A 16,389-nucleotide genomic window follows, 5' to 3' on the forward strand; every position below is an offset into this window, starting at 1 on the left:
TAGAATGTGTTATAATGATAAATTTTTAGGTGTTCATTCAGTTTTAAATTTATTTTCACATATTAATTATACAAATGAAATTATTCACTTTTTGCTTATAGCTTTTGAACCTCTGAAGTAATTTCGTGACAGTTTGTTTTGTTTTCATTGCTTTGGCTTTTATTTTCTCCTGAGTTTTTTTCTTTATCTATATGCTCAATTAGAGTAGTACTGTAAGGAGCTCAGTTCCACTTCTCAGCAAACTACCTCAATCTAAATAGTTTAATTGGAGGAAACATGCCTTTTATTTACAATTATTCAGTTTAGATTAATGTTGAATGGATTGCCTATTTGTTGAAATCTGTATTTTCTCATACAATTCTCAAATAATGACATCATTACTGCTTCCTGTCTGGAAACATGATAGGAAAACTGAAGCAGTGTGTCCAGCCATGGTGGACTCTGTACCAACAGTCAGACCTGGTCACAGACAGAGAGCTCCTGAGAGCCCTGCTGTGAGTCAGAATCTCTTTGAGCAGGCTGATGTTTTTAGAGTAGGCCACACTTCCTGTTTGCAGCCCTGGAAAGTCTAACCTGTTAAGACAGTTGGTTTCAGAGAAATACTTTTATTTTATTTTTTTTAAGTAGTAATTCTGTGGATTTAACTGTAGTATTTGAGCAAAGATGATGACCATTAATTAAATGATGATTGTGCTGAAGCATCCATGTAATCATACAGCATGGGACTGTAGATGTGCCCAGAACTAGAGAAATGCCTGGAAAGTGAGAGCTCCTACTGCTCTTGCCCTACAAAGGAAAGAGTTGATTGCAGACTTGGCAGTTAAGATGCACGGATAGCTCTTCCCATCACCCATGAGGTAGCTCAAACCAACTGTGCATCTGCAGCTCCAGGAATCCAGTACCCTTTTCTGGACTCTGTGGATCTGCATTCACATGTTCATATATCCATACACATGCACCCATAATTTGAAAAATCTTTTAAAATTATGTTATGCAAAATGAGACTGTATGATTTCATTCATATAGAGGATCTAATACAGTCAAATTTAATTAAAAGAAGCTGTGAGCAGGGTGGTGGTTGCCAGGAACAAGGGTTAGGTTAAATGAGATGCTCAGAGGGAATAGAGTTTCAGTTGTGCAAGGTGACGGTGTCCTGGAGCAGTGCAGCTTGGCGATGACAATTAGCACTTGTGATGCGCAGAACAAATGGCTCCTTACTGTTCTTCAAAAAAAAAAAAAAAAAAAAAAAAAAAAAAGGGAGGGGGAGACAAAATCAGTGAGATCACAGTAACTGTGAGGTGATGGACGTTACTTGGCTTGTGACCATTTCAGTGTATACACATGTCTTTTATTTCAATGCATGTTTTAAATGTGTATAACTCATTTTTCAAATATTCCTCAGCAATGCTGAAAATTCTGAAGTTAAAAAACCTAGAAAAGTTAAAGGAAAGCTATCTAAAGTGAGAACTATTAATGAAACACTATGTTCTTCAAACTAAAAACATTTAGAGCAGCCTCACTAAAAAATGGCCGCTAAATACTGTGGGACAACAGTATTCTGAGCCTTAGTTTCTTCTAGAGAGTGGTGAGATGAAGAAATTCAAATCATTATTATAAATATTAAATAACATTAAAATGCCACACTATTGTAGAATAAATATCTAACCCTCTTTTTCTATTTCTTAATTTTATAGACTTTATTATAAAAACCTTACAAATAAGTGAAAATGACACACACCAAAATTAACATGCCCTAAATCTATTTCAAATTGTAGTTTTGTGTAGAGGTAGTTTTGAATAGAACAGGGTCCATGACTTTTATTATTTAAATTTACCACTCTTTCTTTTAAAAGGCTCCTTTTCTCTGCTTAAGATACAATACGACCTTTTGATATTTAGTTGAATTTTCCTGGGTACCTGAACTGCCCAAAGCAGCTGGTGTACATTCCATTAAAGGGAAGGAAACCTGTGAGTCAGGACTGTGACAATGGGTCTGTAATAGCTTTGCCTGTCACTCAAAAATCCCTGTTAAAATGTTGTCTTTAACTTGGCAGAGCTTGGAGCAGAAACTTTTAACTATGTATGTATTCAGATGACTTTGTGCTGCCTATAGAGTCACCAATTTTAATATAATTTTAGAAAACAGGGTTTTGTCACTTTTTTATTTATACCTATCTATTTATTTTGGTTAATTGAGAAAAGCCTTTGTGATTCCAGCTCTCCTCCCACTTGCTCCATAGCTGAGACTGGCCTACATGCCCTGCCTCCACCCACTGTGCTAGGATTACAGGTGTTCTCCACTATGCCTTTAATGGGAAATAAAGTCTTTAAAAAGGAAGTCAGAAGTGATTTATTTAGTGAAATAGTCCACAGTCCTTTGAAGTTTTATATTTTATCAGAATGAAGCAGTATTATTATGAATGTGTCATAAATATAGAAACAGTTGTTTGGTAATTAGATTTTGAATCTTATTATTCTTCTTTCTTCGATTAATGTTCTTCTCTTCTACCATAAGATGTTTTACTTTAAATAAAACATTACCAGATGTGGCGCATGAAAATGGAAGAATGGAGACTAATTTCCTTCCCTGTTTTATTTTAAAATGATATTTGTTTCCATTGTTATAACATTTTCTGTATTTGGTTTTGCATTGTAACAACTATCTCATATATTGTTGAACCTAAGGGTTTTTTCCTACTTGCACAAGGTGAGTTCTTTTTAACAAACGAGACAACGATAGGCCATAGATCTTCTTCATGGGAAGAGCTGGAGACGGTGCTGCAGTATGTGCCCTTCCTTCTATTAGCCACATACTGTAGTTTGGAGCATATGGCCGAAAGTGAAGCTGGGTTGAGTTTTGTAATGTTTGTGCCCCACAGGTCCCTAAGTTTGGTAGCTCTGAGAATGAGAAAGATATAGGCACCATTCACCCATATGCAAAGCTACGCTTTGTAACCTGAGCCTATTTGTCTTATGTTGGTATTAACATATGATTTCATTTGAAAAAGAGAGTAGTACCACATTTACCCTCTAAATCAATAACAATACAAAGAGAAAATCTGCCTGTGATTCCCCAATGCCCTTTAGAGTACTGAAATCTGTGCAGTCTGTGTCACTCCCATCACTCTTTGGAAGCATACCAGAGAGGAAGCCAGGAATGTCAAGGGACTTGTGCCTTAGTCAGGTTGTGAAATTAATTACTTAAGCAAATAGTAACTTTTTAGTTTGCCATACTAAGCATTATTGACAACTTTGCCCTATAGTTTGTAGTTCTGGGCTATCATGGGCCTTGCTGGGTTTTTTGTTTGTTTGTTTGTTAGAACTATAAATGCTAGAGTAGAATGTGTGTCCAGGAAAGGAAAAAAAAAAAAGGCAATTAATAAACTAAAGTGTTGATTGCATGTAACAGTTGTGGGCATAGAAGTTAGCTATCCTCAAACCTCAAGGAAATAAAAGCTGAGTCATTCTTCATTTCAATTTTCAGCCATTCCAATACAATAGAATATTAATGTAATAATTTATAAAGAGATCATTTACAATATATTAATGGACTTTGCAGTCCATTGCGTATGTTTGTAAAGGCAGGTTTGTCTTTACAGTGATTGTTTGCTTAAGTTTCACATTGCTTGGTTGTATGCCTGTAAATATAATCTGACCATATAGGCAAAGTAAACCCATTGAAAAGCTTCCAGTCAGGGCTTGATTTCTCCATGTTCTGTGTGTTAAGTATGTGATGTCTTCAGCAATACAATCTTGCTATCAAGCTCTGGAGGGTAGCCCAGAACACTGGCAGTAACCTTCAGTGTTTAATGGTCTTTGGAACCTCACTGGCCAAAGACTCATAAAGAAGAAGCTTAGTCCTGGCCCTGGGCTTTTGATTTGTTAGCTGGAGACCTATAGGGCCATTACCCCCTATTAAAGGACAACTTCACTTCGACTTTTTAAAATCTATGTGGATAAACATATTTTAGGGAGCTTCGATAGCAGTGGGTTTTGATCTTATGACTTTTAAAAAAAGAAGTCTTAATCTGCCCTTCCATCCCCTCTTCCACCACCCCTTTCTGTTCTATAATTTCCTTTTAACCCTTTATACTAGTGTGTTCTTTCTGCCCTCCCCATGGGCCCTTATTTATTTTCTTTGACTTCTGTGGGTATTCACAATGAAACACATAGTGAAAGATCCAAAGCTACCATCCATAAATGAGAGAAAACATGAAACACTTGTCTCTCTGAGTCTGGGTCACCTCACTCAGGATGATTGTTTCAAGCTCCATCCATTTACTTGTGAATTTCATTTGTTTTTTTTTTTTTTAATAGCTGAATAATATCCCACTGTGTAAATAGGTAACATTTTCATTATCCATTCATCAGTTGGTGGACATATAGACTATTTCCTAGATGTTGTGAATAGAGCAGCAATGAACATGGATGAGCAGGTATCTCTAGAGTATGGTATAGTATAGAGTACTTTCTGTGTACTGCCAAGAGTGGTATAGTTGGATCATGTGGTAGATGTGTTTCCAGCTTTTTTGGAGAAGGTACATACTGATTTCCAGAGTGGCTGTACCTGTTTGTACTTACACCAGCAGTGAATGAGTGTGCTTCTCTACATCTGTGCCAACATTTGCCGCTATTTGTTTAGTTGGATCTTAACCATTCTGACTAGGATAAGATAAAAATAATACGCAAGTCCCTGATGGCTGAGGATATTGAACATTTTAAAGAATTTTTCCTGGCTATTTGTGTTTTGTCTTTTGATAACTCTCTTTAGGTCCATGTACACCTCATGTTTAGGTTTGTTTGTTTGTTGGGTTGGTTGTTGGTTTCTGATGCTTACATTCTGCATCCTAACTCCCTGGCTGATGTATAGCTAGAAAACCTTTCCTCATTCTGCGGGCTGTTCGTTCACTTGATTGCCAATCTTCTTTGCTGCACAGAAAAACAAAGCAGCTCCTAGCAAACATCCCGGTTCACCAGCTCCTCCCTTACCTGCTTGTTCATATGTTTAACTATACTTTATCAATGGTCCTGGAATATAGGCTGTATGATAAAAGCAGGTTTGAAACCTCTACTTGTAGGTTTCAAGTGACCAGGTTATAGTGACATTTAATAGAACAACTCACTTACAGATAGAATATGTATGGTTGGGTGTGTGTGTTCTCTGAATACAGTATGCAAAACAATATGCAAAGACAGTATGCAAAGACAATATGTAAAAGAGATGTTGTAAATTTTCAACTTTTTACTATCGAAATTATTAATGTCATCTTTGTTGGTTACTTTGCTTTGCTTAAAAATACATTTGTGCTTATCAGACCAGTTCTTGCAGGTTTTTTATTTTGTTTGTGTGGAGGACGGGTGTGTGGGTGTGTGTCTGCTCATGAAAGGTTTCAGTAGGCCAGTGAACATGGAAATCAGGCTGTATTTGATAACAGATGAGGTGAACAAAGTTAGGGCCCTAATAACTATTATGAAGTCTCAAAAGCTTAGGTGAAGATCATATTGGCTGTTTCTATCACATGAAGTTATTCCAAACCTTATAAAGAACCTAACTGGGAGTCAGAAACAAAATAGTTTCTACCAGGACTCCTTGTATTGATTGAGCTCTGTGACTTGGGAAAATTGCTTTCTCTCTCTAGGTTAACAGATATGTCCATCAAATCTAGTGGGATGGACTGGATGACCTTCCAGGATGGTGCTGGCTGTGATACAGTGTCAGTTTTTTTGTTTTTTGTTTTAATTTGCTCATGAACTATGAAATAATTTTGAGTTTTCAATTTGTTTTGAAACCTAAAGGAAGAAGATCGGCCGGAGCAATGGCCCAATTACATTAGATAGGCCAAACTCGTCACCTATAAATAGAACTATGCTGTATGATGTGGGATGGGGTGCGGTCGAAACTCAACGTTTCTCCTGCAGATGTTAGGGGCTACTTCATGAAAGCAAAGTTTGCCCTCAGCTGCACTGCAGGAGATATTTAAAAGTTAATGAAAGCAAAGACTGTGCCTTTGACAGTAATTGAAAAGTAAGCTATGAGAATCTCAGCTTTTGACTGCCACTTTGTATAAAATGATTGTGAAGACATCAAATTACGTGAAAGAAATTTCATGACTGGTCATCTCTCTAACACTAATTGGCTCTAGTGAGTACAGTCTGAATGTTTTAAGGCCAGAGAGACAGCTTTTCAATAGCAATATCATTTTTATTAGGCAGTTGCTCAGCACGTGCAGTGTCTAACTTCTAATGATGTGTTTCATTGTAAAGCAAGGACTTTTCAGATGTTCTCCAGCCAGTTCTGCAGCTGGGTATAGGGAAGATTAACATTCAAGCATGATTCCTGCAATAATTACTTCCTCCCCTAAAGTACTAGATAAATTTTCATCCTTTTTAGTTAATATGCAAGGCTTTAAGTGTTGCCATTTGTCATAAAATTAAGTATATCTCCTTTTCAAATTTGCAGTAATATTTGATAATCATCATTCAAAACAGTGATCAGAATAATAAAATGACAGCTTTCTCCTTTCCTAAGAATGCTTTAGCTTTTCCTCCTGCATTTTAAATGCTGTGCAGAGTTCCAGATCTGAGGCCTCTAAACAATTGGAGACTGACCTTTGAAAGGGATTTGGGGAAAGGAGAGCTCCTCCCATATTTGTCTCTTTAAAAAAGGCTATTGAATTACATTAAATGAATTGGTAGATTTCACTCTTCTTTACGGCATGACAGGTCCTTGAAAATGATCATTAATTTTTGGCTTATAGCTTATTTCTTTTGCAGGCAGATGGAGACACAGGGCTAATCAGTAATGTTTAAATTCAAACTGAATCTGTCTTAGTTGTCTTGTATAGTACCTGGACTTTAGTATCTTTTCTCTAAAGTGTAAAGTACATGCTTTCTTTTGAATACTGAAGAGAGTGCTTAATCATGAGAAGAGTTCATACCCAATACTACCAGTGTGCAGTCAGAACGTCTTAGCCTCTCCCTGTTTCTGGCCCGCTATAGTGCAGTAAGTAGTACAATATGTAAAAAGTCAAGAAGTGCAACTCAGACTTTCTTATAGCTTCCTATGTTATTATTAGAGTCAAGGGAAAGCTTTGAGAAAAAAAAGATTCATAACATGAAGAGGAGGGAGAAAAAATAAATTTCCAAAATCATGCAAATTATTGTACTCTGATAATTTAGCTGGAATTTAAATTCTACTCAGTAAAAATAGATGCTATTTCTTGCATAAATAAAACTGAGAGCCAGTTTTTTCCTCATTCTGATAGGGCACCAAACTCATAGCTGAATTAATTTTTTAAAAGCACATACACACTCAGAAAAACAAAACAAACAAACAAACAAAAACAACCAAAAAACCAAAAACCCAGGTGGCAGCTCTCAGTAAGAAACCAGTGTGGTTTTTTTGACTATATTTTGTTGCCTTTAAGACCTTTTCAAATATTATAATAAACTGCACATTCTCTGCTCGCTCTTTAATCAGAGTCCTCTAATTTCCCTGTGTTCTTCCTTGAGCTTGTAGATCCACCTTCACCATGAGGAAGGGAAGGGAATAAATGCTTTACTATGCTTTCTCTTGCATGAAGCTTTTGTATATTTAAATTGCATAACCCCACCTCCATTCCAATATATTATTTTCTCTGTCTCTAGATGTAAGAAGATTCTTAATGTTGAAGATTTCATCAAGTGAGGGTAGATAGTTGTTGAATGTTCTCTGGCTCTTCAACTGACCCTTTTTGCTGTCTTCCCAAGACTGCTTTCTGTAATAAACACCCAAAATGTATTCAGAAGAAATACTCAGGAGAATTATGTTTGATCTTCTCTGTGTTCTTCACATCTCATCATTTGATGTGACAGTCATGCTATTCTTTGGAAATTGTTTCCTTTAATATCTCTGCCTTTCCCCCTTACCCTTGCCTCTCTCTGTTCACAGCTTAAGAAGCTATATTAACATGAAGACTAAACCATATTTACCTTAGGAAAGTTGGAGCTACTTTGAACATGCTAAATCACTATTCTTTGCAAATAGGAGGAAGAAGGCGCCTATGATCACACCATTGAGTTTCGTAGAGGAGGTGATGGACAGCCACGACGATCCACTCGGCCAACACAGCAGTTTTACCAACCTCCTCGGGCTCGGAACTAATGTGAAAAGGTACAATTGACATTGTGAGATAGTTTTCATGTAAGGAACAATGTACTTTGTGTACAACACAAGTTCAGCTACTGGTGTTTCATAATGATGCACAAAGAAAAAGCTGATGAAGGAGTGCAGCTTTGGGTCGACATGATATGCCACTTTGCCACCAGTGTTTAACCACAAATGCTTCTAGAAATCCTTTGTTCCACTGTTGCTGTCTTAGTTACTGTTCTTTTGTTACAAAGAGACACCATGATCAAGACAGCTTATAAAAGAAACATTTAATTAGGGGCTTGCTTACAGTCTCAGAGGCTTAGTCTACTGTCATCATGGTGGGATTATGGCAACATGCAGACATGGTGATGGAGTGATACCTGACACTGTGCATCTGATCCACAAGACACAGTCAGGGAAAGAGACAGGACCAGCTGTGTGCTTTTAAAATCTCAAAGCCCAGCCTGAGTGACACACCTCCTTCCTCAAGGCCATATCATCTTACAGTTCCCACTGACTGGGGACCAAGCATTCATGAGGAACAATCTTGTCCAAAATATCACTTATTTCATTCTCTTTTTTTTTTTTTTTGTACTTTATGTTCTTATTAAATTTATTTTTATTGTTTTTGAGAATTTCATAAATGAGTACTGTATTTATAATATTTCTTCCCCTGGGGAAGCCTTTGTACTTCTCCCTTCTCAGTCTCTAATGTCTCCTCCCCCAGCTCCTTTTCTCTTTCCTGGTTTCTGCAGTTGGTCCAATTGTATACTCACATCTGAAGATGTAGAACTAGGATTCACAGATATGAGCAAACCTGCCTCATTTTTGAAGTCTTTGTATTGCTCCATCCAGTTGAGTTTATTTAAAGAAGAGAGGATGTTTCACAGTGTACCATCAAGAGCCAGAAAGACAACATGACTGCTTACTGAAATGTGATTTGGAGGCCATTGGCTTATCTAAAAGCATTCGTATTAGTTACAGAAAAAACAGCTGTCTGAAAATCATCTTCACTGGGAGAGAGAGCAGAAAGTCAGGAAGTTAGGAAACAGTCTCGGACATCACACACTTGACAAAGACCTGACTTCTTAGTGTGCTTTTGGAAGGAAATATTTTCACCATCTTTGGTAACTAACCTGCCTTGTTATTGTTTTCATTCCATTATTCCAGTATGCAAGAACTTTTGGACAGTTGAAAGCAATTTTCTCACTGGGCATTTACTGTCCTACAGATTATTCTGGACTTAATTATATTTTACTTCCAGTGTTTTCATAGCAGAACTATTGAAACATTTCTATCAGCTCTTCCCAAGTTCTCATTTTACCGTTAGTTCTGCCAAGAGTTTTAGTAGGCAGGGTGTATTTTCCTCCAGGTAAGTGACCAGCACTCATGGAGTCCTTGAAGGGCAGATAATGTGAATCGAGGTGTGCTGTAAGGGAAAACTAAAAAAACTAAAAAAACAAAACAAAACAAAACAAAGCAAAAGCAAAAAACCAAAACAACCCCCCTCCCCCACCAACTTTCAAAGAATTATAGGGGAAAGTAAAGTATCTCAATAATTTTATGTTGATACTTAAAATATATTGAGTAAAATGTCATTAAACATTTAACCTACTGGCGTCTCCTGGTGTTAAAAACGCTGCTCCTGAGCTGCATCTCCTCAACTTCCCAAAGTTTATTCGTGTGTTTGAAACTATTTCTAATATTCTGATGTAATTTGCAAGTTTTTCCTTTTCTAACATTTAACTTCATATCTGACAGTCTGCCTAAAGCAAAAGCCTAATGCTAATTGACTTCTGAACTATCAGAGCCAGCCAGTGTGGCTCTTCCCTTTTATCACGGCTCTTTTTTGCGCTCGATACAAGGCCATCAAGCAAACAGCCCTGACCCGTACACGGATCAAAGAGGAGTTGCTTCGTAACTCTGGGCGTTTTTCTGTAGCATCCAAGAACTGGTTCTCATGACTTTTTAAAAAGCAGAATCAAATATACAACAATTTAAGGAACTTTGTACTGTGGAAGATTAAATATATACTCTTAAAATAAGTCCTCGTGCTTACAACTAAGTGTCACTTTAAAGTGGGTGAAAATAGAGATCAGTTTCCTACTTTCTATAATTTTTAAGTCACTCAAAACAGTTTTTAATGAAGCCAAAGGTTTTCAGCAGGATGCCAGGTTTCTCAGGGCTTCCGTTTGGGGTTGGTGCGAAAGAACAGGATCCAAAGGGCTGGAAGTGGAGAAGGCAGGGGAAGTTAACATGGGCCTCAGCCCTCCACTAGTTTCTTTCATGTATTTTGTATGTTTGGGTTCCATGGAAAGTTTTCTTTGGAAAGGACTATATTGCTTAAAAATAATTATATACCATAGCCTGAGGTCAAATAGTGCAATGTAGTCATTTCCTAGTCAACTTAATGTGTCATCATCTTACTTCCTGTGCCTCCTCAGTTAAAACTTCCGTCTTGGATGCTGGGGTGTGGCTCCGTTTGAGGCCTTGCATGCTTAGATGTGACAGGCTCTGGATTCTGTACTCAACCAAATAAGTCAGTCTGCCACATGGTCCAGGTGCTTGGTTGGCTTGCATAGTTTTCAGAGAAGAAAGGTAACATTCAAAATTTTAGATTCCCAGTATCAACCAAAAAACTTAATTTTGGCTGGCAATCATTTTAAAAACTAATTTGCCATAGAATTTACTCAACAGTAAAGTGAGCAAGACTTGCTGTGTTGGCTAGGAAAAAATATTTTTACATTTAGCTCAAAATATTAAAGCCAATGAAAGAAAATTAGGTGTTGCTGAGAAACTGTCTTGAATGGAATGTTTAGCAATACAGCAAATACACTTCCTGTCCTTATTACAAAATGGAAAACTTATTTTTTCCTCTCATTTCCTTTAAGTTTTGTTATCCTAAACATCCAATAGAAATGCATATTGGTAGTCAGCCATTTGATTTTCCATAAATATAAATATGAAGTTAAGTATGCTCGATTAGTGTTTTTTTTTTTCCAAAAATTACTTAGGATCCTGAGAAATAGTCTAGGCATTTCTGTTACCACTTCTAAAAATATGATTTTAAAATTCATTCATTTATATTTTAAGTATGTTCCTGGGGCATAATTTTGGTTACAAATTTGCATTTTATTTTCCAGGGACATTTAAAAACTCTCTATACACCCCTACTTCCTGCTTCTCGGTATGGAGACATATCTGAATCACCCGGGCCTTATACTAAGGCCAACACCAGAGATTCATAAAGAAAGACAGAACCCTGAGGCAGGGCCCAGTAAGAGAAGGGAGTCTGTGCAGTAAAAAGATAGCTCCAAATGTGAGAAAAAGTGCTGGTATCTGAGATTTGAGGGGAGACAGCCCCAAATCCCCAAAATTCTAGTTGCTGGGCACTGTCTGTAATTGTTCTGTGCAGTTTGAAAACGTGAGTGGGTGTAGAAGGCTGACTATACCCAGCTCTTCAGGCAGTAATACTGACTAAACTTTGGATAATAGGAGGAGTTTATAATGTGATTTGAGTCCTAGGCGCTCCATAAACCCAAAGGATCAGCCAGTGAATTCAGTGTAGGGCGGAGTCTGCAAATGCTGAAAAGGAGGAGGGGGGGGTGGGCACCCATAGTCCTAGCGAGTGGCTTTTCATGGCTACAGTAGACTGAACCCAAAGTGGGTGTTGGGAATATTTACTGATGCTTTTGTTTCAAAATGGAGTTTTGATGTGATGTGCTTGGTACAGTCGTGAACTTCTGAGTAAGAATAAATAGGTCATCACGAAATTTAAGAATTATTGCTGTTGATTGTAAGTGGGATTACAGAATCTGCTCTGTCCACTGCTTAGTTCAAGTTGCATGTCTGGCTATGGAGAGAGAGAAATTGTAAGAAAGATCAGCTGGAACTCCCTAGTATTATGAGGATTAGCAATATGTACTGTGAACCCATTCTGAACTTTGGTCCAAGTTATTTATTTAATGGAAGAATAACCTTCAGAGTTAATTAACTAGAAACCTTAAAATGAATAGCTATCTGTAGATGCAGTGACCACGTTTCTTCTCAAAAGCTCCAGCTTTTAACACAATTTTTACCTACTAAAAGGTTTGTTTTTAAATGTAGATTATTTTTAGACAACCTTATATAGCATTGTTTTGCATAATTTTTATATCAGAGTTAGGAAAATTATCCTTATGAAAACAGCAATTAGCCTGTGATGCCGCAGGACTGACCTTATGTCAGCATATGAGCATACAGGGCTCAAGCTGACGGGCTGATTCAGTGGTAAAGCACTCGCCACACCACCTGACCACTTCAGTCAGTCTGTTTCTGGAGCCCACATACAGAAAGGAAAGAGTATGCTCCACAAGGTTGTCACCTGGCATCCACATGTATGCCATGGCACACACACTGTCCCCCACTATGTGCATATATAATTATTTAATTAAAGAAAAGCAGCATCTGGGAGCTCTCTTTTCTGTTTAGGAGTCTGTGGGCTTTGGACGACTTAGGAGCTATGCGTTTACAGTAGTGGGTTACCTATCCTTGCCTTAGCACTGTTTCCTTTGTGAAGCTGACCCAACAAGTCTCTCATTATCTATCTCAGCTCTTACAGCTTTTGTTGTTTCAAATACTGTGCTACCTGATGCTGGAGAGAAGGCTCCACAGTTGAGAGTACGTGCTGTTTGCTCTCACAGAGAATTGAGTTTAGTTCCCAGAACCAATATTGGGGCACTCATAGCACCTGCAACTCCAGCGTCAGAGAATCTAACACCCCATCGTATCCTCTGAGAACACCTGCACATGCGCACATGTGCACACCCACTCATTCAAAGAAAATGAATCTAAAAAAAAAAAAAAAAAAAAAAAATTCAGGTACCTATCAACGTGGGAAAAGGTAGAGGGAGGTGACAGGTGACCAAAGTAAATGATAAATGACCTAGGTGGACTAAAAATGTGGAAACATGGGTAGGACAGGGTGGAAAGCCCAATTGGATGACTGCTTCTCATTTAAGTCTTATGCTTTGAAGGAGCTAATCACTGAATCCAAGTCCCTGCAGTCAACACCCAGTAAAGAAGGCTCTAGTCCACCAGGGATACACTTAAAGAAGAGAATTCTGTATATTTTTTGAATTTGGGATTTTTGGTTTGGTTTTGGTTTCTCAAGATAGCTTTTCTCTGTGTATCCCTGGTTGTATTGGAACTTACCCTGTAGACCAGGCTGGCCTTGAATTCAGAGATCTATCTGCCTCGGCCTCCCTGAGTGCTGGAACTAAAGGTGTGCGCCACCACTGCCTGGCCTAAATTTTGGCATTTTAATGTTGCTTTTTATAGAGATTTAAGTTTATGAACCAGATTGGTTTTTTCTAATCAATTCTGAATGAGATTACTGATATTTATATGAACATTTCACATAAAAAAAAAAAAAACTTTCAGCAGAGCTATGTCTTTATAAAGTACAGAAGAGGCGCTGAGGTTCAATTTAATTTTCTTCTTTTTGAAACAGGATTTTGTGAAGGAGGAAGGCACCAACTGAAGCATCCTGGCAGCCCACTCCTAGTTTTTCCACACTTCTTCAGAATGAGCATCAACATGGAAAAAGAAACAGGCAAATCTTAGGGAAAAGAGTCAACCTATACAAAGCAAGGGGGAAGTACTAAGTTCAGTAGAGCGAATGACTTTACATGTGGAAGAAGAAATTTTCTTCTGCCATCAATAAAACCATTGTGCTACTATGTATGTTGTACTGTTTTCCTTGCCTGTTATTTTTCTTGTTGATCTGGCATTAGCCCTATACAAACCACCTTCTATGGAACATCTTATCAACGCCTTCCCCTATAAATACATAATATACTGACTGTGTACCTTAACTTTAGGACGAGTCAGTGGGTGGACTGGAAGCAAAGGATATACATCTGAAAGTCAGCTTCCTGAGAGGAGAGGAGGGGCGCTGTGGAGGACCTAGTAATGAGTTGCCTAAGTACAAACTCCTCATTCAGTGGACAGTTTTCTTGTCATATCAGCTTTAAGCCAGAAGTTATCAGTTAAGTGGATGAATGAGAAGGGAAGGAGGAAGGATGGAGAGAGAAAGAGAAGAAAGAGGAGGGAAATGAGGGTGAAGGACTTAGCATTCTCTCAAGGCCTACTAACTGTTAAGTTTTCTTCATTTCAACCAACAGTTTGTAGTGCATATGATGGGCAGTACTTTTTGGCTTTTATTTCTGGGTATCATAGTGAGGTAGGTCTGAGTTCCGGATTCTTTTTAAAGACTTCCAAGTGACTAATGTGTGTCACCCAGGTTGCCTATAGTAGTTTTGAAGAGTTTGAAAACTAAGTCAATAAGGAAAGAGACAGAAGAACTGAAGGAAACTGGAATCTGAAAGTGTTTAGAGCAGGCAGAGATTCTTAGGCTTTTTCTGTTCGGATTCATTTTCTCCTGAGTACTTACATACAGGTGTTTAGATCAGACATTCACTGATAAATCTAACGCTTCTTTGGTGGACACATCATTTTAACTATTAAATATAAAGGCAAATTTGCAGAGTACTGAGATGAGTCGTTGATATTTAAAGTATAATCTTGACTGCATATGTGATTCTGCAGGATGTAGAGCATCTTTGGTAGTTTTTAAGGTTGATGAATATTTTGCTTATGTAATTTTCAATGGTGAGACCATTACTTTGCATAAATAAATAGCATGGAATGACATTTGTCTGTTTGGGGGCCATTTCAAAAATCATCGGAAATACTGCTTTGAACCCAAACCAGTGTTAATATAATGATTTTTAAAAATGAGAAGTCCAAAGCCAGGTGATGGAGTGCACACCTTTAATCCCAGCCTTCAGGGAGGCAGAACCAGGTGGATCTCTGTGAATTCAAGGCCAGCCTGGTCTACAAGGCAAGTCCAAGACAGCTAGGGCAACACAGAGAAACCCTATCTCAAAAAACCAAAAGAAAAAGAAAAGTCTAAAATTTCAAGATTACATGTGTTAACATACACTATTTCTATAATTATGCCATTACCTTTCAGCAGAAAACTGTATATGGTAAAAATACTACAACTCTTTAACATGTAATGCTCTGGAATCTGTGCCAAAGTATTTCAGGTAGGGACACTAAAGAGTACGAAGGGGGTTGTGTTTAGGGTTGATCTGGTGTTATGTGTTCTAATGTTAATTCTTTTCCTCCCAGAGGTCTGCTTACTGTCTTTTACAAGTAGGCTGCCATGTACCCAAAATGATGTTTGTTTGTAAACTTTGTTCTCCGAAATCACTCCTGATTGGCTAAATAAAGTTGCCTGCAGCCTGGACTGTGCAGAAGAGAGGTGGCTGGAGCCAAGGTGCTTGTGTTTGGTGAATTACAGAGAGGGTTAAGGAGAAGAGAAGGACAGGGGAGGAGGAAGAGGAAAGCAACAGTCACCAGCAGTTGCCGTGGGTCAAGCATGAACTAGAAGCATGTGGCCATGGCCAGGAGGAGCTTGCTCTGAGGATCAGCGTGAAGGAGAGAAGCAGCCCAAAGAGAACATGTGCAGGTCTTTATGGGAATTTGGGGTGGGAAGTAGCCCAGATCAGAATGTTTGGAACTAATGATCTGGGACGTGTGGCTGGGAGATAACAAAGTAGTCAAAGGGATTTGTATCTGCCCGGCCCTGATGGTTTATGGTCATTAAAAATCTAACAAGTTTCTGTATCTGTATATAATAGTGGATTAAGGAATAACCACTGCATTAATAATCATATCAATTGATATTAATTAGTAATACTTTTACTACAGTTTAGAACCAAAGCTCCAGTAAAATCATGCAATACAACACAGGTGAGTGCTGCCAGGCATGCTTCAGATTCGTTGAGTGTATTTTATTTTGAATTAATGTTTGGCCACTGAACATTCAGTGCCAGATTTTTTTACAACTATCTCATTCATTTGGCGCAACGTTGTATGGGGCTTGGAACCACAGTTGGGTAACCTGCGGTTTAGAATACTGCATCTTTGCACTTAGCTGGGGACAGCAGTACTATCACAGTGCTCACCTATCATAGATTCTCCATAGAAGGCAGTAGTGTTAACTAGTAATTACCATTGTCTATTAGTTCATAAGAATATTTTCAGCCTTTGACATTTGGGTTGACCCAAAGAAACAAAGAAAAGTTTAAATTGATACAAGAAGTCAGTCACAGGAAGTACTGACTGCTGGAGGCTGCTTGAAGGCACTAAAGGATGGATGTGTATTTCTGACACAAAAAAAGGCATGTTTGCCTGAGTATATCTACACT

General features: G+C 38.0%; 1 protein-coding gene across 2 annotated transcripts in view; it reads left to right on the forward strand.

The window, feature by feature from the left end:
• Nucleotides 1–13,712, forward strand: part of Tdrd3 (tudor domain containing 3) — a 140,632-nt gene extending 126,920 nt beyond the window's left edge. For both annotated transcript variants that reach the window (XM_051160891.1, XM_051160893.1), the window contains 2 exons: nucleotides 8,027–8,152; nucleotides 13,623–13,712. In XM_051160891.1, the coding sequence (XP_051016848.1) occupies nucleotides 8,027–8,143 (117 nt within the window). In that variant the 3' untranslated portion in view covers nucleotides 8,144–8,152; nucleotides 13,623–13,712. The remainder of the gene's footprint in view (nucleotides 1–8,026; nucleotides 8,153–13,622) is intronic.
• The last annotated feature ends 2,677 nt before the right edge of the window (nucleotides 13,713–16,389 follow it).

This window comes from Acomys russatus, chromosome 18 (assembly GCF_903995435.1).
Source record: "Acomys russatus chromosome 18, mAcoRus1.1, whole genome shotgun sequence".
NCBI lineage: Eukaryota > Metazoa > Chordata > Mammalia > Rodentia > Muridae > Acomys > Acomys russatus.